The 23,244-nt window shown below is 41.7% G+C and overlaps 1 protein-coding gene across 2 annotated transcripts in view; it reads right to left on the bottom strand.

Moving 5' to 3' along the window:
• PLA2G4A (phospholipase A2 group IVA) overlaps positions 1–23,244 on the bottom strand; it is a 143,996-nt gene that overhangs the window by 5,023 nt on the left and 115,729 nt on the right. For both annotated transcript variants that reach the window (XM_084851403.1, XM_084851404.1), the window contains 5 exons: positions 22,593–22,661; positions 18,464–18,706; positions 6,982–7,166; positions 3,587–3,782; positions 2,712–2,869 (listed from right to left, as the gene is read on the bottom strand). In XM_084851403.1, coding sequence (XP_084707529.1) covers positions 2,712–2,869; positions 3,587–3,782; positions 6,982–7,166; positions 18,464–18,706; positions 22,593–22,661 — 851 coding nt within the window. The remainder of the gene's footprint in view (positions 1–2,711; positions 2,870–3,586; positions 3,783–6,981; positions 7,167–18,463; positions 18,707–22,592; positions 22,662–23,244) is intronic.

Raw genomic sequence — 23,244 nt, 5'->3', positions numbered from 1 at the left:
TTTTCAACTGCATGGAGGCGCCTACTCACATTCAAGTGAACATGAGTAGGCTCCCACTTCAGACCTTCCTGCTCAACACGAAAAGGTCAAGAACATTGGGGCAGGGCTTGCGTGTGCACTCACATCCCCTCATCACTTTTAATACTCATGTGAGCAGGCTAAACACACACACACCTGGGATACTAACCTGGTGATATTATAGAAGTGGAACTTAACTAGTTTTTTTCCTTCTTCTCTTAACTGAAACACATCCATACTTACTCCTTTTTCCCCTGAACAAAGTAATTTCTCTGTTCAAGAGAGGTAATCCACAATTTATTTTTGTCCAATGCTAACTAGCAACTCCATATATGTCAGTAAAGAAAAGTGTAAAGTGAAGCACTTGAGGCCAGCCTGACTTGAATTTATGAAAGCACTGTCATAGGCCTAAGCTTTCACAATGTGTTTCTATCTCATATCCTCAGCCCAGCAAAATGGCTTTTGGGATGTGGAAATGCAACTATAAAACAATCATGGTGAAGTAATGAGGCAGAAGTAGTAGTAGAGAGCAAGGGTCCTGGTGAAAGAAAGGAGAGGTTGCAAGTCTAAGTCTATTTAAAAGAATCTAATCAGACTAAGGAAGCACAACACACCCAAACACAAAATGTAAATAATACTATAAACATGTTCAGCCTACAGCCTGTAGAACACGAAGGTTACAACTAACACAAACATGTGGAGTTAGGGAAGATGTCTAGCATCTGAGGCCAGCTACTGAGTTTGATTTGCCTCTCCCCTGACCCAGGTATTTCTTTGGGGAGCTGCCTTGCAAGAGGCTGGAAGTGGGGTAGTGGGCTCTCCCACACTGGAGGCATTCAAGATGAGGCTGGACAGCCATCTGTCGGGGATGCTCTGACTTGGATTCCTGTGTTGAGCAGGGGTTGGACTCGATGGGCCCCTTCCAACCCTACTATTCTATGATTCTATGAAGACTGCTTGCACCTGAGCCCAGCTACTGAGTTTAATACACATACATAGCCCTCCATGTGCAAGCACCTGTGTTCATGTGTGGATAGATCATGCCCTGTGTTTCCTGAAACCTAGCACAGCATCCTTCCTATTGGTTGCTGATGACTCATTCTGTTAAATGGGAGACATTCACAGTATTAGGTGAAAGTAGTGTAAAAGAATTAAGAATCAATAAACAGCAAAGTAGAGCAAAAACAGATTTGAGCCTAAGTAGCTTCTTTTTGGCAGGAGAGCAAAAGTGCATTAGCTTCAATCTCTCTCATTCTATTCTGCTAAGCTCCCTTTTCTATTTTAAAAAAACCCTTTAGTTTCAACATACTGTTTAACCCAGAGTTTACATAGATGCAAGGAAGAAAAATGATCTTACAAATGAACATATTTGTTTATACTCAAATTCCTGCATTTGACAATTACAAAACAGGAAATATTCTCAATATAGAATGCTTCCTTTCTTTATTTGTTCCCACTGGCAGCATATGAAATTCTTTAAAATTATATTTAAAAATTCTTTAAAATTATTTAAAAACAGAAATGGCTTCTCCCTGATCATCTACTTTCCCAACCAGCTGAAGAAATAACCAGGCTATAGCTTGTCTATGCATGCGCATTATACTTCAACAGCACTTTCCAAGTATAACATGACTTTACATATAGCTGGATTTTTCTCCCATTAAAGCCAGCAGGACCAGTTTCCATTCAGGGCAATATGCTTTCAGAATTCTTTCTCAGTTCTTTCTCCTATAGAGCAAAGCTCCATATTGGTTTTTGTTTGTTTGTTTGAGAATAGAATTAGAAGCCAGAGCCAGTAGAAGCTTCTAGAACAATATACAAATGGGGACTTGCAACAAAAATGTTGTGGTAGTATGTAGTATGTTTGTTTTGTAGTATGCCCTTCCCACTCAGCAGTAAACTTTTTTCCTCCCCCCTTTGAACGCTCCCCTCTGCTGTATAGCACAATTACTATGTTGCTCAGGATTAATTAGAACTGGAGCAAACTTGTTTCCCTGCGGTTGAGCAGGCCACCCAGCACACGGAGGGTTTGTTGTGCCTGCACTCCACTCTCCTGCTGCCAGAGCTCCACAGTAGCATTGAAGCAAAATTCACACACCTTCCTCACACATCTAATTGTGCTTTTGTTTCTTTCTTTTTAAAAATGGCAATATTTTTCATTTATATCTAGGGTGCCTTTCAGTTATGCAGAAATCATCTCTGCCTTTCAGGGTGGCCCCATTTTGCTGCCATATTGGTCAGCAAGGTGGTCACCCATTTTACTGTTAGAGGGAATGATTATGAGACTTGCAAAACAAAGCTGGCCATTTTCTTTTCACATCAGCTACTCTCCACTGGGCAGCCAAATAGGAGTTAAGGGACTGTTGGTTTTGCTAATATTCTGAGTCTGTTCCATTGTACAGAAAAGCAAATTCCATGAACTCTTTGCAGGCACTACAGATACAACAGAACAAATACAAGTACATTGGCTCTGTTGTTTTACATGTGATTTTTGTATCATATTATCTGGCTGTGTTTCCTTTGTGAAATGAAATCCAAAAGCAGGAACAGGAATAGACATCAGAGGGATGTGGTATCATACCCATAAAAATCTGTAGATACAAGATGTAAGAGCAATTAAGAGCAGACATTGTTTAACCACTGCAAGCATCTAACGCCCCTTTGAATCAAAGCACAGTGTACATTATACATACATCTAAGTTGTTCAGGGTATTGAATTCCATCAGATCGTGTAATCTCTTGAAAGCATCATTTGAATACTGGAAGTTGAAGGTGGAGAATGGCGTGTCGGGGTCATCAAAAATATCAAAGTCAGCAAAATCTTTCTCTTCCTGAGTTTCCCTTGGAACGCCTACGAGTAGACCACAAAGAGACAGAGATTTAAAAAAAACTAACTGTTCAGTATATGGACACAAAATGCTAACAGTTTAATGTCTACTTTGTAGTAGTAAGTTAGTAAATCTTTTATTTTATATATATATATATATATATATATATATATATATATATATAAAAGGTCTTTGCAGCAGGGGCCTAGTTTTTTGCTTTCCTCTTCTAACTCTTTAAAGAACTGTGTATATTAGTAGTGCTAATAATACCAATAAACAACCTGGCCTTTTGGACACAGGATTAGGTCAGGAAAGGGCAAGAGAATATCAGTTATTCCGATTAAATGTTAGTATTGTTTTGCTGGATGTTTTTGCTTTTGCTATCTGCCTTCAAGATGGGTAGGCTAAAAAATCTTAATAAACAGGTGATAATGAATGACTTCTTACTTTTGTATGAGGGTGTTTGAAATTCACTTTCCATTAAAGAAATTAGTTTCAAATAATGCAGCAGCAGCTAGAAAAGAGCTGCCCTATTTCCCTGCTCCCGTGTGAAGGAAAGAGAGCAAGTTTTGTCCAATAAGACAAAAGAAACTGCACTGGTATAGAACAGTGAACAAAAAGCATGCATGTATTTAATAGAAAAAAGACACATGCAAAAAGGTTTAACTGTATTTTAAGTAACTGATCTTTAGATAACACAGAGTTGTATTTTTTTCCTTGTGGTTGTTACCACTACTGACCTGGTGCTTTGTAATCTCTGAAGTTGATATTGGCTAAAACAAAGTGGATAATTGTTGGACAGTCAATGTCAGAAGCAGGATTCTTGGGTCTGAAGACGTAACACTCCTTTAAGCCCTCACGATCAAACACGTTTGGGTCTATTTTGGGGAAAGGAAGTTTGTTCATTTTGGCCCACTTTTCTGCAAGTAAAATTTCCTAGGAGGAAAGCAAAGTTTTGTATTTTCACAATAAGCAGACATTATGAAAAGGGAAGTCTGGGACAAAGAAATAGAACTTACATTAGAAATGAACATCTTGCTTATGTGTACAGGAGCCAAAACAGAGGGCAATAATCTATAAACATGCTTGTAGCAAGATAATGGGCCCAGTTCACATGCTTACCTGGCAAGGTCACAGGTAACAAAAAATGAACATCCATGTGTATGGGGCCTCTATGTAGAGTGCCTGCATCACACTTTGTATTATGTCCTTGGTGGAAGGGAATACACCATCCCTGCTTCTTCACCAGGAAAGAGGCTATTTGGGTAAGCATGTGAACCAGCCCATCATGTTGAAGAAGGAACAACCCAGTGACAAATGGCTCATGAAGATCCAGGGTACCTAGAAAAGGCACAGAGGAGCAAAGAGCTTTTCAGAATCTAACAGAGATTCCCCTCCTCTATTTTGGTGATTTAAGGGTATGGAGTGATTATTATAAAAGCGATTAAAAATTGTTGAATTCTGAGAATGAACGCTGATTAGTTAGAATCACCAACGTGTCAAGTACACAAAGTATTGCTCCCACACTAATGGGCCTTTAGTTTTCCTTTAATTACATCAGTGTATAGTCAAAACTGATTACATTCATTATGTGATCCCTGATTGCCTGGGATTACTCAAGGTGGAATTAAACAGAGAAACAGCAGGCCACCAAAGGTAAGATGGAGGGCTTTTAAGTACTCCCACCCCCCAAATCACTACTTATGAGGCTAAAATCAGAGCTGGGATTTTAGGGGGGAAATGTTGCCTCCACAACAGGACAGCCAATATACCAACTAAGAGCTGATTTCCCATGACAAAATTTCTTGTAATGTTAACTTGCAAGATAACATGAGAAGTCCCCTTTTACAATAACATTGTCAAGGGAATGCTAGACCCTCCTCTGGTATTGACAGCCTGACCCAAGATCACAAGCCATCACAACCTGTTCATAATGTACCTAACATTAACTAGATGTGGCACAGGAGATCGGTGAACAGGATTCCCTACATTTTTAAGTGTTAATAGCAGCTGTGGAGGGATGTAGAGCAGGACCATGGCAGAAGGGGAGAAGGGTTAACCCTTTCCACTGCACAGTCTGCACAGTTAAAATCCCGCCTCCCCCAAAGTTGCTATTTGTGCTAATGGGCAAAACAACCTATAATACTTGTATGCTTTGCCCCATTGTGGCTGACAGCAGCTGGGGGTGGATCTTAATTAGAAAAATGGCATGGGGCCTGCCAAAATCCCAATCTGAATCAGGCCCAACTTGCAGCTGCTATATTGACTCTTTAAGCAACCATAGGAGATCTTATTCACAAATCTCCCATATCACATCTATTTTGTCCCTCAATGCATGCTCTCTGCCAGCTCTTTCTACCTGTGGCACAGTGGCCTGGTGGACCTTGATGTATGGAAGGATACTTTGCCCTTTGCAACTTTTTGACTGTAAGCATATTTGTTTGGGACTTCAAGAAATATATTTTGACTTTTAAGAACATAAGAAGAGCCATGCTGGATCAGACAAAAAAACCAAACCTTTAGTAGAACACTTTAATTGTTTTCATCTTGCACACTTGAATAGCTACGGGTAGAAATATAATTTACTTTATCATCACAGAAGGCAAGTTTTTCGAATTTGGGAATCTTACAGTGTAGACTTCCACAACGCTAGCTCTTTAATATTAGCCCATTAGTAGCTCTTTCAAAACGCCATCACAGAGCTTCGCTTAGCTGCAGCTGTTAAAGATCTCAAAAGTAATTGAGATTCTCAGTGACTGAAAAAGGATGGATCTTTACAAAACAAAATGACAGAGAAACTCCCCTGCATCATGGAAGTAGTTGCTCCGTAGTGTTGGAAATGATGTAGGCACTTGTGGCTTGCTTTCCCAGTTATTTACATTCTTTCCATGTTCACGAAGAGCCATGGTATTAGTCTTAAGAGGCTGCTGTCTCATCTTTGCGTCAAGCACTAACTTAGATGTAGCTAAGTATGAAGTTACATTTTTCTGGTGTTGCCTCTGGTGGTGTTAGGAGGCTAGACTGTTGCACAGTAAATTCAGTGAGAATTCACATCTCCATTGCCACAAATAACGTAATTGTGTAAGCAATACACCCACACTTTTCTTCCTGCCTCTATCCCTTCTGTGCAAAATCAGATATATATGGAGTGCAAGAAAGCATACCATGATGAATGACTTGATAAGAGTCCAACAATATGGAGGAAGAAGAAACAGAGGAAGCAAGTATCAGCAAAGAGCATGGAGTACTAATCCTTGTGTGAATAGAATGTGCAGACATAATGTTCCCATCCTCCTAATAATGGTTTGGAGACTGGGAGCAGCACATGGCTTTGCAGATGTCGCCCACACCCTCTTCCACTGTTACACTCAAATTCCTACCTCTCTTCTATTTTCAGAGATAATCATGGTGCAGCATTCTCTCTACACCCAATATTCATACTAACCATGGTCAGCTCAAAACAGTTTATGAACTCCCTTCTAACCACAGCTGCAAACATGATTTTGAGCTAACCAGAGTTGGCATGACAGCTAGTGAGGGCATAATGTTGCACCATATAGATATGAAAATTCAACTAAAGGAGGTCGAGGAAGGAGCCCATGAGGTTTCCTGATCTCCTAACCATAAGTAGGCGATCAGGAGTGTTATGTTTGCACTGGACTTGTATTCTATTTTCATTATATCTCCTTCGCATGACTTTAAAAGAGTTCTTAAAATAGGGACAAACCATAATGGACAGCTAGAATATCTTCTCTCGTAGAGCAGAGAAACAAAGCTGGAATAAACGTTAACATATAAACAACTGACGTACATCTCACCACTAAGCTCATGGATGGTGTATGCAATGGGCAAATATAATGTATGAGTATATCTACAGCATTTATCTATAATGTAGACACATGAGCATAAGCAAACCTATTGAGAGGGCTGTTTTCCGTAGGTGAGATACATTTTTCAGTTCACTCTGAATTATCCAGTACAGGTAGATAATTCCCATCCTATCTTTTAAAAAAATCATATCACACATCTTGTTTAGTCAGGTAACTTCTAGGAGTATTAGAGATATTTTAAAAACTAAAATTATACATGTGTATTGAATTCAGGTCCATGAATGACATTGGCCTGGATTACTCACCTTAAAAGGAGGACTGGAATCACTGGGTCGTGCAGAAAAATCAAATGAGATGATAAGGTCAACCCCCCGTTGAGGTCTTAAGATAAGTGGATATGGCAGATTAAAAGTAAGTCCACTATCCACAATGTGAATCTTTTTGCTCTGTACATCCAAAGGCTCATATATCCTTTCAAACTCATCAGGATCTAGTAACAGCAAGACAAATGATGCCAGTTGTTAATTAATGTTTTCAAAACAGATTTCTCAGGTATCAATACTAAATACTTAAAATGCTTCAAAATCCCATTAACTAATGGAAAATGCATGTAAGCTACATGTAATATTAAGCAAGTATTATAAGGAATTCTGTGTATTGGTCACAATGAGCCAAATGTGGTTCCTACAGGTTGGTTCACAAAACCAAATCATAGTTTAAGAAGAAACAAACAATACTTGGATTCCTCCCCTGTTCTCCTCAACAGCATACTGTTTGTTGTTTGTTTGTGTTTTGTTGAAACTTAAAATAAAAATTGATAAAAAAACTCAGCACACTGTTTTATCAGTTACTTCCACAGCCTCTCTGATGCTTTAAATTAAAGCTACAGTGGCTAAGCAAGAGCTCCAGAAATGGCAGCTTCAATTTGAAGTGGGGAGGAATTAGGGAGGAGGAAGAGGAAGCCCCTGGCACCGTCACAGGCTTTAAACAGTTTTTTAAAAATGAGTCATTGCCGACACTAAGGGAAGCAGCCCCGCCTGTCCCCATACCCCATTCCCATTAAACATCAAGCTCCCCCCGCCCCAATTTGCCACTTGTGAAATGCAAAAAACAATCTGGGGGCAGCCAGTTCAATACAGTCCTAATAGAAACCACATTTTGCCATTACATCCAAACCTGCAAACTTTGGTTTGCATGATTCCTCCACAAAGGATTTCAAATGAGGATCGAAATGTTGTTTGCAATTCTGGTTTGCAGATTTTGTAAAACAAAATCAAAAACCAACAACAACATAGTTTGGTGGTGTGGATGTGACAGCAAGTGGTACTTTCCATAAAAGGAGAAGTAACTAAGGGGAGAGGGACACAGCTAGATGGACAAAGCTATCAATTTCAGTCTCTCTCAGTTGCCCATTTTGTCAATCTTAAATTCAGTTCATCTCAAATTTTGAGAATTCCTCCGGTCTTAAATTTGGCTTGTCCTGAACTTTGAAATCAATCTATCTATCTATCTATCTATCTATCTATCTATCCACACACACACACACACACACACACACATACACACATATTTACAGTTAACATGAAAATTCATATGAATTTTAGTATGCATGTTGCTGAATATACACATTTTACAAGCAATTTTCCTAATGTAATGCATTTTTGAACATTATTTTCCCAAATACCTGCATTTTTGTACACATTTTTTGATTGCAGAACTCCACTGTATAATTTGGCAAAGTGCAAATTTCAAAGGATAACTGAGTTCTAGTTTGCACGGTGGTTCAAAAATGCAAAATTAGGTAAGTTCCCAGTAAAATGTGAACTGAATGAAGTTCTTCCCCATCCCTAACAGGAGCACAGGCTTATTCATGTAACTAGTCTGACCCCACCATCCCTGTGAAAAATTGAGCTACCCCTGCCTCAAAGTTGTCATCATGGTTTGACACTATATGTGAATCACCTGTACAACTGGTTCAGACATCAAAAAAGCATGGCTTATCATTATGGAAATGAGCCACAGAAAGCCTTGGGCTCACATACTCCCCCTCTCCTTTCCTCCTCCAGCATAGCCATGAGAAGATTGGAAGCTTTTGCTTCCATTCTGGATTAACTGCAGCTTGTGATTTGGTCTGAACCAAATAAACTGTGATTAAACTAAACTATGGTTTGTTTGAAACAACTCAGCTTCAAAACATGGCTTATAAAGTTGGCTTGTTTCAACGAACTACAGTTAAGATTAACCACAGTTTAGGCTTTGGATGTAATAAAACCAGAAGTGAATGCTTCCAATCTATTCACAGCCACAATAGTGTAGGAGGAGAGAGTGCACAAGCCCAAGGCTTACTGAGTTTGGTAACAGCACAAAAAGCCATGGCTTATCATGATATTCAAACTTGCTCTATCTGTGCAAGATGGATGTCTCTCTACATCCATCAGAGATCTTTCTTCTCTCATTATAGAAATAACACTATACAAACTACAGAATTAGATTATTAAATTATTCCATAGGGTTAAGAAGAGTTAATTTACATCTTATTGTACCAAACAAGTACAACAGGATCTAATTCATTGAACCAGATATTGGAAAATAAAACCTCTACTTCATTAAAGTATCCTTCCTAATGGTAGCTAGTGCAGTATGGTACCTAGACTGCTGGACCTGGGCCAGGGAAACTCAGCCTAAACTACCTCACAGGGTTGTTGTGATAATAAAACCCCACGTATGCCACCCTGGAATCATTAGAGAAAGTCAGCATACAAATATGATTGATAAACTGGTATTGCTTTTTTAAAAAAATGTGTTTGTTTCAAAGAAGTGAAAATACATACTTTATGTACGCTTCAGCTCCCTGGAATATTCAGTGCAAAAACTCTGCTAGATCTGGTTGGCCAAATGCTGCTTTCTTTCATAAATGGCAAAGGTTGAAAGATAATTTGTTTACAGTTTTAAAAATATCTTCAACAAATTATTTCTTTAGATTTCCATTCTACGATATGGTGAAGAATCAGGCTACAATCCAACACAGAGTTAAAAAGCAATGGGCTTCTTGTGGATTAGAGATTCTGTGCTGTATTGTAGCCTCAGGACATGTTAGCATTTCATTGTGTTGTTCAACCTGCCAAGAAACTTTAAAAAGATCACAAATTCCACAAATCACCCAGTGGATAAACAGAATACCTGGAATTTGAGACAAAGTTCAGTGACCTAGCCACTAAATCACACATAGTTGCTTGGGTGCACTGTTAACATTAACATTGCCTTTAAGAGACATTTGTTTTACAAAATTCTGAAATTTGGGAGTTTAAAATTCACAGTGCATTTTAGGCACACACCCAAAACCCCACACCAATTGTTGAGGAATTGGAAATGGTCAAGACATTATTTTAAGCGATGTTACTCAGTTATGCTTTATTTTTAGGCCTTAACTACTGATTTATATCAGGGATGGGCAACTTTGGGGTGTCTAGGTGCCATTTCAGGGGGCCCCGAACCCCTCACCCATAGGCCACACACTTGCTGCACTGCCAAATTTGGTGGTGGCAGAGACAAAAATATGGCAGTTTGCTACTGATTGTCAGCAGCAAACTGCAAAAGAGCTGTAAAAAGGCCACATTTGGCTTCTCAATCAGCAAAGCATCAATCCTTTTTGTCACTGCAAATTTGCGGTGGTCACACTGGGGGCTGCATGCAGCCCAAGGGCCGCATCTTGTTCACCCCATCCTATATCTAGATATAGTTTAGAGTAAATAGCAAAATACATGGGGGGAGCAATCCTATGGCCCCTAGACAGAGTCCGAGGGGCCATAGCTTACTTCAGATTCCCAGATCTGAGGTCACAGACAGTACTTCAACCTCAGAGTGGGGAATCCTGGCTGTGACCCCCCTTCCCCTCACAGCCACCATAGAAAGAATCACGCCGCCGCTGTCTTTCCAAGGTCAGGAATGCAATCTCGGAGAAGGGGGGGGGAGGGAATTTTAGTGGGCAGGGAGGGTAGGAGACTGGAGAGACTTAGTTGTGCTATACCAACCAGCCTTACTCTTAGAGAAGTAAACACCCAATGGCCTGGTTTGGACAAACATTCTAGGCTTCCCATACTATGATTTATGAAGCTTGGTGGGAACAAACTTTGGGGCCAAGCATTCTCCCTAACTCTTCCCCTCATACCAGGATTATAAACCAGTATCGGGTTTATAAACAGGCCAGGATTATAAACCAGTATCTTATCATGGCTTGTTAAATGACATTAAGCCAGAGTTCCCCCGGTTTGGATGTGACAGGTTATGTTGGCTAATACAAGCCAGAAAGTAAGCTCCAAAGTAGCACACGAAAGGAGGAGTAGCTATGGAGGAATGATCAGACCCAAAGCTCATTCCATGGTCTGTGAAGCCTCGGGGCCACTGTATTTTAAATGTACACTAAGAAGTTTAGGGATCTTTTATAATCCATTCAGGGCACAGTCCTACTGGGATGTCCGTCAGCCTCCGAACTCCAGTTTTCACCTCCGTGCTTCTCCTGCTCTGCATTTTAGCCAGACTGTGCATAAAATGGGATGTTGAAATGGAAAAATGTAGACTCTATGGAGAAATACAAATCTATGTTCTGTTTTGTAATTATTAATTTGGCATGTAAGATCAGATGTTTGGTGAAGATTATTCCAACATGGTCTTTTTTTGTATTTCCAGATGCTTCTTGTCACAACACACAGATTAAATGTGTACAAGGCATTTGCCAAAAACATTCCTTACTTTCTTTCCAAGGATACTGAAATAAAGAAGCCAAGACTATGAGAGAATTGCTTCTTCAATGTCGCATTGCTTGCATGTCCTTAAGGCATGGTGGGCAACTTGTGGCCTTCCAGACGTTTTGGCCTACAATTCCCATCATCCATCACCATTGGCTATGCTGGCTAGGGATGATGGGAGTTTTAGGCCAGGGGGGAAACAGGAATCTTAGACCCAGCTATTCTGCTTTAAATAAGGCTGGGCTGAAAGTTATCAAAATAAAATTTATAGCTGAAGGGGGGGAGGTTCGACACATGAAATGGAAGCAAAGCTATCTCCCCTCTTTCACATTTATGGGATAGAGAAGTGAATTTAGAGGGTGGAGCAAAATTTACTGCCATTCCTCCCAGATGGCTGCCATTCCTCCCAGGTGGCTGCCATTTTAATTTTCCCAGAAAGCTCAGGAAAAATGGAATTTTTAATTTGTTGTTGTTGTTGTTCAGTCGTTCAGTCGTGTCCGACTCTTCGTGACCCCATGGACCATAGCACGCCAGGCCTTCCTGTCCTGCGCTCTCTCCCGGAGCGTGCTCAAGTTCATATTCATTGCATCCGTGATGCTATCTAGCCATCTCATCCTCTGCCGTCCCCTTCTCCTTTTGCCTTCAGTCTTTCCCAGCATCAGGGTCTTTTCCAGGGAGTTTTCTCTTCGCATTAGGTGGCCAAAGTATTGGAGCTTCAGCTTCAGTATCTGTCCTTCCAATGAGCACTCAGGGTTGATTTCCTTTAGGATGGACTGATTTGACCTCCTTGCAGTCCAGGGCACTCGTAAGAGTCTTCTCCAGCACCACAGTTCGAAAGCATCAATTCTTCGGCGCTCAGCCTTCCTTATAGTCCAGCTCTCACAGCCATACATTACTACTGGGAAAACCATAGCTTTGATTAGACGGACCTTTGTCGGCAAGGTGATGTCTCTGCTTCTTACTATGCTGTCTAGGTTGGCCATAGCTTTCCTCCCAAGGAGCAAGCGTCTTTGAATTTCATGGCTACAGTCACCGTCTGCGGTGATCTTGGAGCCCAAGAAAGTAAAATCTGTCACTGCTTCCATTTCTTCCCCTTCCATATGCCAGGAAGTGATAGGGCCAGATGACATGATCTTCGTTTTTTTAATGTTGAGTTTCAAACCACCTTTTGCACTCTCCTCTTTCACCCTCAACAAGAGGCTCTTGAGATCCTCTTCGCTTTCTGCCATTAGGGTGGTATCATCTGCATATCGGAGGTTGTTGATAATTCTCCCGGCAATCTTAATTCCGACCTCTGATTCATCCAACCCGGCATTTCTCATGATGTACTCTGCATATAAGTTAAATAAGCAGGGTGACAAGATGCAGCCTTGTCGTACTCCTTTCCCAATTTTGAACCAATCATTTGTTCCATCTCTGGTTCTTACTGTTGCTTCTTGACCCTCGTACAGGTTTCTCAGGAGACAGGTAAGGTGGTCTGGTACTCCCATCACTTTAAGAATTTGCCACAGTTTGTTGTGATCCACACAATCAAAGGCTTTAGCGTAGTCAATGAAGCAGAAATAGACGTTTTTCTGGAATTCTCTTGCTTTCTCCATGATGCAGCGAATGTTGGCGATTTGATCTCTAGTTCCTCTGCCTCTTCGAAACCCAGCTTGTACTTCCGGTAGTTCTCGGTTCGCATACTGCTGAAGCCTAGCTTGTAGGATTTTGAGCATCACCTTGCTGGCATGTGAAATGAGCGCAATTGTGCGGTAGTTTGAACACTCTTTGGCGTTGCCCTTCTTTGGAATTGGAATGTAAACTGACCTTTTCCAGTCTTGTGGCCACTGTTGAGTGTTCCAGATTTGTTGGCATATTGAATGCAGCACTTTAACAGCATCATCTTTTAGGATTTTAAATAGCTCGGCTGGAATACTGTCATCTCCGCTAGCTTTGTTGTTACTAATGCTTCCTAAGGCCCACTTGACTTCACTCTCTAGGATGTCCGGCTCAAGTTCAGTGACCGCATTATCATGGCTATCAGGGACATTCAGATCTTTCCTGTATAGTTCTTCTGTGTATTCTTGCCACCTCTTCTTAATCTCATCTGCTTCTGTTAGGTCCCTGCCTTCTTTGTCCTTTATCATGCCCGTCTTTGCACAAAACGTTCCCTTGAGATCTCCAATTTTCTTGAAGAGATCTCTAGTCTTTCCCATTCTGTTGTTTTCCTCGATTTCTTTGCATTGTTCATTGAAGAAGGCCTTCTTGTCTCTCCTTGCTATTCTCTGGAACTCTGCATTCAGTTGGGTATATCTTCCCCTTTCTCCCTTGCTTTTCGCTTCCATTCTTTCGTGAGCTACTTGTAAAGCCTCATCAGACAGCCACTTGGCTTTCTTGCATTTCTTTTTCTTTGGGACGGATTTCGTTGCTGCCTCCTGAACAATGTTACGGACCTCCGTCCATAGTTCCTCAGGCACTCTGTCTATCAGGTCTAATCCCTGAAATCTATTCCTCACCTCCACTGTATATTCATCAGGGATATGATTTAGGTCATACCTGAAAGGTTTAGTGGCTTTCCCTACGTTCTTCAATTTAAGCCGAAATTTTGCAAGAAGCAGCTCATGATCTGAGCCACAGTCAGCTCCAGGTCTTGTTTTTACTGACTGTATGGAGCTTCTCCATCTTTGGCTGCAAAGGACATAATCAATCTGATTTCGATATTGACCATCTGGTGACGTCCATGTGTACAGTCACCTCTTGTGCTGTTGGAAAAGAGTGTTTGCTATGATCAGCATGTTCTCTTGGCAAAACTCTATTAGCTTTTGTCCTGCTTCATTTTGTACACCAAGGCCATGCCTGCCTGTTATCCCGGTGATTTCTTGACTTCCTACTTTAGCATTCCAATCCCCTATGATGAAGAGGACATCTTTTTTTGGTGTTAGTTCTAGAAGGTGTTGTAGGTCTTCATAGAACCGATCAACCTCAGCTTCTTCGGCCTCAGTGGTTGGGGCATAGACTTGAATTACTGTGATGTTGAATGGTTTGCCTTGGTTTCGTACTGAGATCATTCTATCATTTTTAAGATTGTACCCCAGTACTGCTTTTCCCACCCTTTTGTTGACTATGAGTGCTACTCCATTTCTTCTAAGGGATTCTTGCCCACAATAGTAGATATGATGGTCACCTGAATTAAATTCGCCCATGCCTGTCCATTTGAGTTCGCTGATTCCCAAGATGTCGATGTTCAATCTTGCCATCTCATGTTTGACCACCTCCAGCTTACCTTGATTCATTGATCTGACATTCCAGGTTCCTAAACAATATTGTTCTTTACAGCATCGGATTTTCTTTTCACCGCCAGACACATCCACAGCTGAGTGTCCTTTCGGGTTTGGCCCAGCCGCTTCACTCTTTCTGGCGCTAATTTTTAATAGACCTCACCAATAGGGGTTGCCATTTTCTTCAGAATGCCCCTTGAAACTATGTCATGCTGAAGTGTCATTATGGGGGAAGTGATAGCCACTAGCTGAGAGTTTCATGCCCACCTCCCACAAAACTGCCCCCCAAAACAGTCAATATGCCCCCTCTTCATTATCTGTGAATGGAGTTATGAAACTGGCAGGACTACGTTGGCCCATCTTTAGTTTTACAACACTGGTCAAACCAAACTAACTGTAAAGTGATGCACACTGGGGTAGAAAACAAGAAAAAAGAAAATCCTAACTGAGGCATTGATAAGGTCAGGAAACTTGCAGTCATGGTGGATAGCTCAATGAAAAAGCTGACCCAGTGTACGGCAACTGTAAAAAGGGCAATTTAAAGCCTGATATATTTATTGGGGGGGGGGGGTTGAAAAATTTTATGTGAAAGGTTTTTTTTAATTATAAATAAACATAAAAAGTTAAAATAAATACAAAGAAAAAAAATAAAATGGTCAGTACTGTTATGCTTTTAGATAAATCTATGGGGCAACTATATTTGGAATACTATATAAAGGTATGGTCACAAGCCTGGCCACTTATTAATTGCCAAAAAAGAAGAAATACATCACCAAAAAAAAGAGGACAAAAGAGGGCAGATTTGCATAAAATTTGCATATGCTAATTTATATGTATAGATGCAAATTCTGAAATCATTATTATAATTAAAATACAGTACATCTCACCACGGTGTGGAAGACTGTGATGCAATGACCTGTGTGCATGCCTGTTCAGTTTGCTTTCAAAGGGCCTAACTATTGATGGTTCTTCTAGTTCTTTATCTTTAAACCAGAACGGGACAGAGCAGTCCTTCAAATACAGGATGGTCCTCTGGCAGACTTTCAAAAAGAGCTTTGTCCTCTAGAGGACACATGGCCACCTCAATGGTTGCACAATCTCAAAAAGGATATCACAGAGCTAAAAAGGTTACAGGAAAGGGCAATAAAATGAAGGGCTGGAGCAACTTCTCTAAGAGAAAAGGCTAAAGCAACTGGGATTTTTAACACAGAAAAAATAACTAAAGGGGAACATGTTGAGACGCTTATCATATAAAATTATGAATGCTGAGAATTATAAATTTCATACCATGTCTGGAATTCATGGACACATGATGTGGTGATAGCCACCAGCTTAGATAGCTTTAAAATGGGGTTAGACAAATTCATGGAGAATGAGTCTATCAACGGCTAGTAGTCATAATGACTATGTGGAGCTTCCATCTTAGATGCGGTATGCCATGAAATACTTTCTGCTGGGAAGTAACAGCAGTAGAGGACTTTTGCTTTCAAGCCCTGCTTGTGTGCTTCCTGGCTGCATCTGACTGGCCACTGCTGGAAACAGGATGCTGGCCAAGATGGACTCTTGGTCTGATCCAGCAGGTCGTACGAACGTATATCAAAAAATTAGATGAACTCATGTTTAAGCTGCAGGGTTGCTGATAGCCTGGGTGGAGTAAAGGGCTAAACACACAGAAGGAAGACTAATTCCTGGTGCAGATTTTAGCCCAAAATCAGCTGAATTCCAGGCCTTGATCATATCAGTAGCTCGAGGTCCAATAATAAAGAAGTAAATGCTTTGGAGAACTTTTTCCTGCAAGGAGATCAAAACAAATGCTTGGGGCTCCAGTGATGTACTTTGCAATGGGAACAGGTTTGAAAAGGGGGAAGAGCATATTCTCATCTGTCAGCAGTTTTATAACCATGCTGCCAAACACAGAGAGGTATGATCTCTACCAATATAGGCCCATCACGTGCATGCTCATCATCATTTGATAACAGCAACATCAAGAAATGACTGGCAGTTATGAATCAGCATACCAAAGACAGAATTTGTGTACCACCTAGTGGCACCATTCACATCACTTCATTCCCCTTCATTTGACAATTTGTCACTAGATGAAGCTGGATGTGTGAACTGACTCCATTCAAAAATGCTACAGATGAAGTGATCTGGAAGTTCTGTCTATGGTGCTAGACTTGTTATGCTCTTTTCACACCAGTAAGTCATTGCTTAATGATGCAGTCATCAAGAGGCGTACATGCATGTGCGAACCAGTCCTAGGAAAGAGACAGGCCAACAGATACCACCGAAAATGTGCTCTGGGCCTAAACATGAAGGTAAAGGAAAAAAAAGAATTGAAAGAAGATCTGGGAGTCTAGTGGTGCCAGTGGACCAGCACTGTACTATCAACGGGCCACTGAAAGTACACACTCTCCTTATAAAACATGATGTGTAGTTATAAAGAGTTGTTTATAAGTTAAACTCACCACCAATGGAGCAGCTTCTGCCAGTGGAACAGGGTGAGGGGATTCCCCCACCCAACTGCACCCCCCCTCAAAATCCACTTCAGTGGCCCGTTGATAGTACAGTGCTGGTCCATTGGCACCACTAGACTCCCAGATTTTCTTTCAATTTTTTTTTTTTCTTTACCTTCATGTTTAGGCCCAGAGCATATTTTCAGTGGTATCCGTTTGCCTGTCTCTTTCCTAGGACTGGTTCGCACATGCATGTATGCCTCTTTGAAACAGATTTGGGAGGGATATGGGGGCTGCAGGGCAGAGGAGAGGAGAGAGGACTATCCCATTATGTAAGCGGACGTCCACTTGTGTGACCTTGGATTTCGCCCAAAGCTTTGTAAAGACCTACTTAAAACCTAAAGCTGCCACCCAATATATTTTCCCAACCATTTTCAGAATTCTAGTGTGACGGATGTCTGCCTTTATGCTATCTGTAAATATTAGGAGTAGGTAGCTATAAACATCTATAAGTAGATTTAAAAATATTTAGCAGAGCACAGATGGCCATGATTAGACAGCCACTTAAAAGAGGCATTTGTATTAACAAATGCTTGTGGCGATGTTCCTGTGTTATTTGGGCTTTTTAAACACTTTTGTGCAATTTCGAGTTCCACGAAGACAAGCAGTTCCATCTTACCTAACGGCTTTCAAAAGAAGGAATAACTGTTGTGATGAGGAGACTTTGCAAAGTCAGCAATGGACTTTGTTTCCAACAATGCCCAGCCAGATGCATCCAGGAAGCTCAAAAGCAGGACATGAAAGCAGTGGTGGCCTCCTGTTGTTTGACCCTACCATCTCTTGATGAAAGCTATACTGCCTCTGTATATGGGAGTTCCCCTGATCTATCATGCCTAATGTCTGTTGATAGAAAGGTACAGCACTCTTGTCCCAGCTGCAGGGGCTTGTCAAGGATTTGAACCCCAGATCCCTGCCACCCAAAGTGAGAATCATATCCCTGGTTTCTCTCTGGATGTTGTTGGACTCCGACTTCCATCACCCCTGATCATTGGCCATGCTGACTGAGGCTGATGGGAGCTGGAGTCCAACACCATTTGGGGACACAGGTTCCCCACCCCTGCCCTAGACTATCAAGCCTCTTGGGAAATGTTTCCTGCTGATACATAAGCCCAATCTAGTAAAAATAAGGCTGCAACCCTACCTAAGTATGCTTATTTGGAAGACAAGCTCACTGAAAGTGGGGCTTTGGGACAACCATGCACAGGAGTTGACCGCACCGCATTCACATCTTACGAGAGGGGCAGAATGAAGAACATTTGTACTGACCAGCCACAGCCGTATCCAATTCATCTTCCTCCACTGATTCTTGAGTGTTGATGCCAGCCAGAGGGGACAGCGGATAGCACGTATTGAGATTCAAGCCCAGCATGAAATTGTGTACTTTCCCTGCACGCCCTTCCCGGGTGGTGAAAAGGGCACTGTCGCCTACCAGAGCCATAAACATTCGTTGGACCCAGCTTTCCTGGCTGCTCTGCTCATGTTCTTTTTCAGCGTGAGGGTTTTCTGAGCCTGTACAATGGAAAATGGGCAGAAAGGGCATCAGCACCTAATATAGCATGCCAAAAATAACTCTTCTTGAATTAATGTTTTAATGAGACCACCACTGTCACAGAAATAACGGCTTTAGGCTCAGGCAATATCTGAAGGGCAAACTGCACATTACATGCAGATGCATTCAATGAGGCTTCAGCAGACATTCTGTTGCTGTAGCTTAGGAAAAGCGACTTTATGAGGGTGCAAATTTGAGCACAGAAGCTGGAGGGGAGGGGGGCGTGTTTTTCAGCTTTAAATCTCCCTACATGGCATTTCCCCCGCTCCATGGGATACCAGAAACATGTTTACATCTGTAAAGATGCACCTGGAAATCTGTGGGGTGAAAGCAGCTGTGAGGAGCAATTTGGAGTTTTATGGTGCCTCCAAAAGCATGGAAGACACAATATGCTCTGATTCATTCTGCACTGCTCACTCAAGAGTTCTGTAAAAAGTGGGACCTCCTGTAAAGAGAACTCTCACTTCAGGCTAAATAACCCAGATTTTTCTGACCAACATGATGCCAGAATACCAAAGCCTGAAAAAGAACATGCGATCCACAGGGTGACTTCTACTATTTCAAGACCTAGTAGACAATCAAAAACGTATCCTCTAACTTGGTCTCTGTTCCTTATTCTGTGAGAGCAAAAGAGTTAGTTCTCTGGATAGGCAATGTATGAGGTGGGGTTGTGTCAATTTGCATTTAGAAAGAAAAACATATTTTTATAGAAATGGGTGGTCTGAATATTTTACATATCAAAGTACACCCTAGGCACATGTGAATAATTGCCAAGGAAACCCCGCCCTGGCCCTTTGCCCAGAAAGCAAAGGGTCAAATGTCCACTTCTCCAATCAGCACAAATGAGGATGCCAAATGCTTCATGACTTGCACTGACTGACTGTTAAGCGTTTTGCTTTCTAAGAGCCTTCTCTAGGGATTCACATAGACCTGCTTCTACCTTTTCTCTGCGAGTGAAATCTGTATTTGGGCACTACTGGGAACATAGGTAACCCTAGCTGAATACAGAGCTACGATTGGGTTTTTCTATAGCAGGCAGAAAATACTGCTCTGGTGACTAAGCTAAGGCTGAAGGCCAGTTTCTTGGTATTCGTATTAGGCCTGGCCAATCCAAAGACTTCATACTGTCTACCAACTGTAGGTGCCAACGTTGGACAACCCTATTTTCTTCAAAGCCCAAAGAGAGCTTTGAGGCTGGAGCACTCACAGTCCTGGGTAGTTTCTCCAGCTGAGACTCAGGCTTTTAGACTACAGTCAGGGCCAGAAATATTGGAACAAGAATAACTGTTTTAGCAGTTGGCCTCTGTACACCACCACATTGAAGTTGAAAGGACACACACCCAGATGGGAGCCAAGTCAGGACTTTCAGCTGTAATTCAAGGGGTTTGACAAAAGTGGGGCACTACCCATTCAGGAAGGACAGCCAGTGGCATACACACACACCCATTGTTGGTAGCTCATAAGTAATGGAACAAACCAACATCATTTCAAACTTAAGGATCATCTTTAATACCTGGATGAAAATCCTTTGCAGTCAATGACTGCCTGAAGTCTGGAAGCCATGGACATGACCAAATGCTGAGTTTCCTCCCTCCAGATGCTTTGCCAGGCCTTTACTGCAGCTGCCTTCAGCTGCTGCTTGTTTGTGGGTCTTTCTGCTTTCAGTCTTGTCTTCAGTAAGTAAAAAAGCATGCTCTATTGGGTTGAGATCAGGTGACTGACTTGGCCACTGAAGAACATCCAATTTCTTTGCCTTCAGAAACTCTTGGGTAGCTTTTGCTTTATGTTTTGGGTCATTATCCATCTGCAATATGAAGTGGCGTCCTATCAGTTTGGCAGCATTCGGCAGAAAGTATAGCCCTATACACTTCAGAATTCATCCTGCTGCTTTGATCAGCAGTCAGGTCATCAATAAACACCAGTGACGTGGTTCCATTGGCAGCCATACATGCCCATGCCATAACACTGCCTCCACCATGTTTGACAGATGATGTGGTATGCTTTGGATCATGAGCTGTTCCTTTCCTTCTCCATACTTTTCTCTTCCCATCATTCTGGTACAAGGTAATCTTGGTTTCATCAGTCCAAAGAATCTTATTCCAGAACTAGGCAGGCTTTTTTAGGTGGTGTTTGCTGGCAAAGGCTAATCTGGCTTTTCTGTTCTTGAGCATTACCAGTGGTTTGCACCTTGTTGTGAAGCCTCTATATTTACAATAAAGCCGTCTCTTGACTGTAGAAGTTGACAATGACATGCCTACTTCCGCAAGAGCGTTCTTGACCTGGCTAGATGTTGTGAAAGGGTTCCTCTTCACCATGAACATAATTCTGCGGTCATCCACTTTAGTTGTCTTCCGTGGTCTGCCATCCAACAGGTTTTGCTGTTGCTGAGCTTGCCAGTTAATTCTTTCTTTTTCAGGATGTTCCAAACTGTTGTACTGGCCACTCCCAATGTTTTTGCTATCTCTCTGATGGGTTTATGTTGTTTCCTCAGCCTAATGATCGCCTCCTTCACTCGCATGGACACCTCTTTGGACCTCATGTTGGGAGTTCCAGTGAACAGCTACCAAAGGCAGATGTAACACTCAGAACCACCTCCAGGCCTTTTATCTGCTTGATTGGTCATGGGGTACCCAGGAAACAGGCCACACCTGGCCATGCAGCTGCTTGTCAGCCATTCGTTCCATTACTTATGAGCCACCAACGACAGGAGTGTGTGTATACCACTGGCTGTACTTTCTGAATGGTTAGTGCCCCACTTTTGTCAAACCCCTTGAATTACAGCTGAAAGTCCTGACTTCGCTCCCATCTGGGTGTGTTTCCTTTCAACTTCAATGTGGTGGTGTACAGAGGCCAACTGCCAAAACAGTTATCCTTGTTCCAATATTTCTGGCCCTGACTGTAAGTCCTTGATTGCCTGGTTCACAGCCCAGCACCCCAACATTCTGCCTGTTACTTGGGGAAGATAACTAAACCATTGCCAATCTCCTTTCACAAGCCAATATCAACTGGTGCTCAGCATGATCCTAAGCATGTCTTCTCAGAAGAATGTCCCACTGAGTTCAATGGGACTTACCCTGTAGTAAGTATGTTTAGGACTGCAACCCTAATTTTACTGAAGTCCACGGGACTAGTCCATTACCAATGCTTTAGATTCATTGGGCTGTAAATGTTTCCAGAAATGGACCATTTACAGAGAAGGTTCTTGAGCTGTGTGTGTTATTGACAGGCTGGTTGAACAGAAATATCACACACAAAGGTTTTGGTAGTATAGTGGCTAAGGAGGCTGAGCTATAAATCACAAATTATCTTAATCAAGTCTCACCTCTGCCATGAACTCACTAAGTATGCTCAGGCAATCCACTCTCTGCCTCAGCTTCCATCTGCAATAAGGGGTTAATAATATTGACCTACCTTACGCTTGTCTTAAGGATTACAAAATGATAATGTAAGCGAAACACTTTCAACACTTTAAAACACACATACAGCTAGCTATGTGTGTGTTTTTAAAAATCTTGGTAAAATCCAACATAAATCCTACTTAGAGTAGACCCACTGAAATGAATGGGACTTAGTTATGACTAATTAAGTCCCATTCATTTTAATGGGTCTACTCTAAGTAGGACTTATGTTGGCGTTTACCCTTGATGTAAAAACAAACCCTTAAACTACTTTGTTTTTAACAATTCCTTATGAAGCATCAAGAAACATTTCATCAAAAAGTAGTCTATTCCTTTCACTAACCATTTCCTAATTAACATATGACCTTATTTCTCCCTTTGGGTTACGTCTTGCTTTGGTGGGACACATCAGTAAAAATGTCTTGTCATATTTGGTGACTATTCTTACCTTTTGGCCCCTGAGACTCATCATCACTGTCTGAATCATTGCTCACAAGATGCCGCAACCTGATATTTTCTGTAGACAGAAACCAAGAAATATTTTGAGACCTTAAATGGTTGAATGGGAACAGAGAGACAATAGCAATGACAAGAGATATAACAAGTGGCAGGGGGGAATCAGAATTCTTCCTCACATGTCCGTGTTCACAGAATTATAGAATCATAGAATAGTAGGGTTGGAAGGGGACTACAAGACCATCGAGTCCAACCCCCTGCTCAATGCAGGAATCCAAGTCAGAGCATCCCTGACAGTGGCTGTCCAGCCTCATCTTGAATGCCTCTAGTGTGGGAGAGCCCACCACCTCCCTAGGTAATGGGTTTCATTGTCATATTGCGCTAACAGTCAGGAAGTCTTTCCTGATGTTCAGCCGTAATCTGGCTTCCTGTAACTTGAGCCCATTATTCTGTGTCCTGCACTCTTCAATCAAGAAGAGATCCTGGCCTTCCTCTCTGTGACAACCTTTCAAGTACTTGAAGAGCGCTATCATATCTCCCCTCAGTCTTCTCTTCTCAAGGCTAAACATGCCCAGTTCTTTTAGTCTCTCTTTGTAGGGCTTTGTTCCCAGTCACCTGATCATCTTTGTTGCCCTCCTCTGAAC

This window comes from Heloderma suspectum, chromosome 4, assembly GCF_057233095.1.
Source record: "Heloderma suspectum isolate Gila_16-S chromosome 4, 16-S_ref, whole genome shotgun sequence".
Taxonomy (NCBI): domain Eukaryota; kingdom Metazoa; phylum Chordata; class Lepidosauria; order Squamata; family Helodermatidae; genus Heloderma; species Heloderma suspectum.
This window is presented reverse-complemented; position numbering and strand designations above follow the sequence as displayed.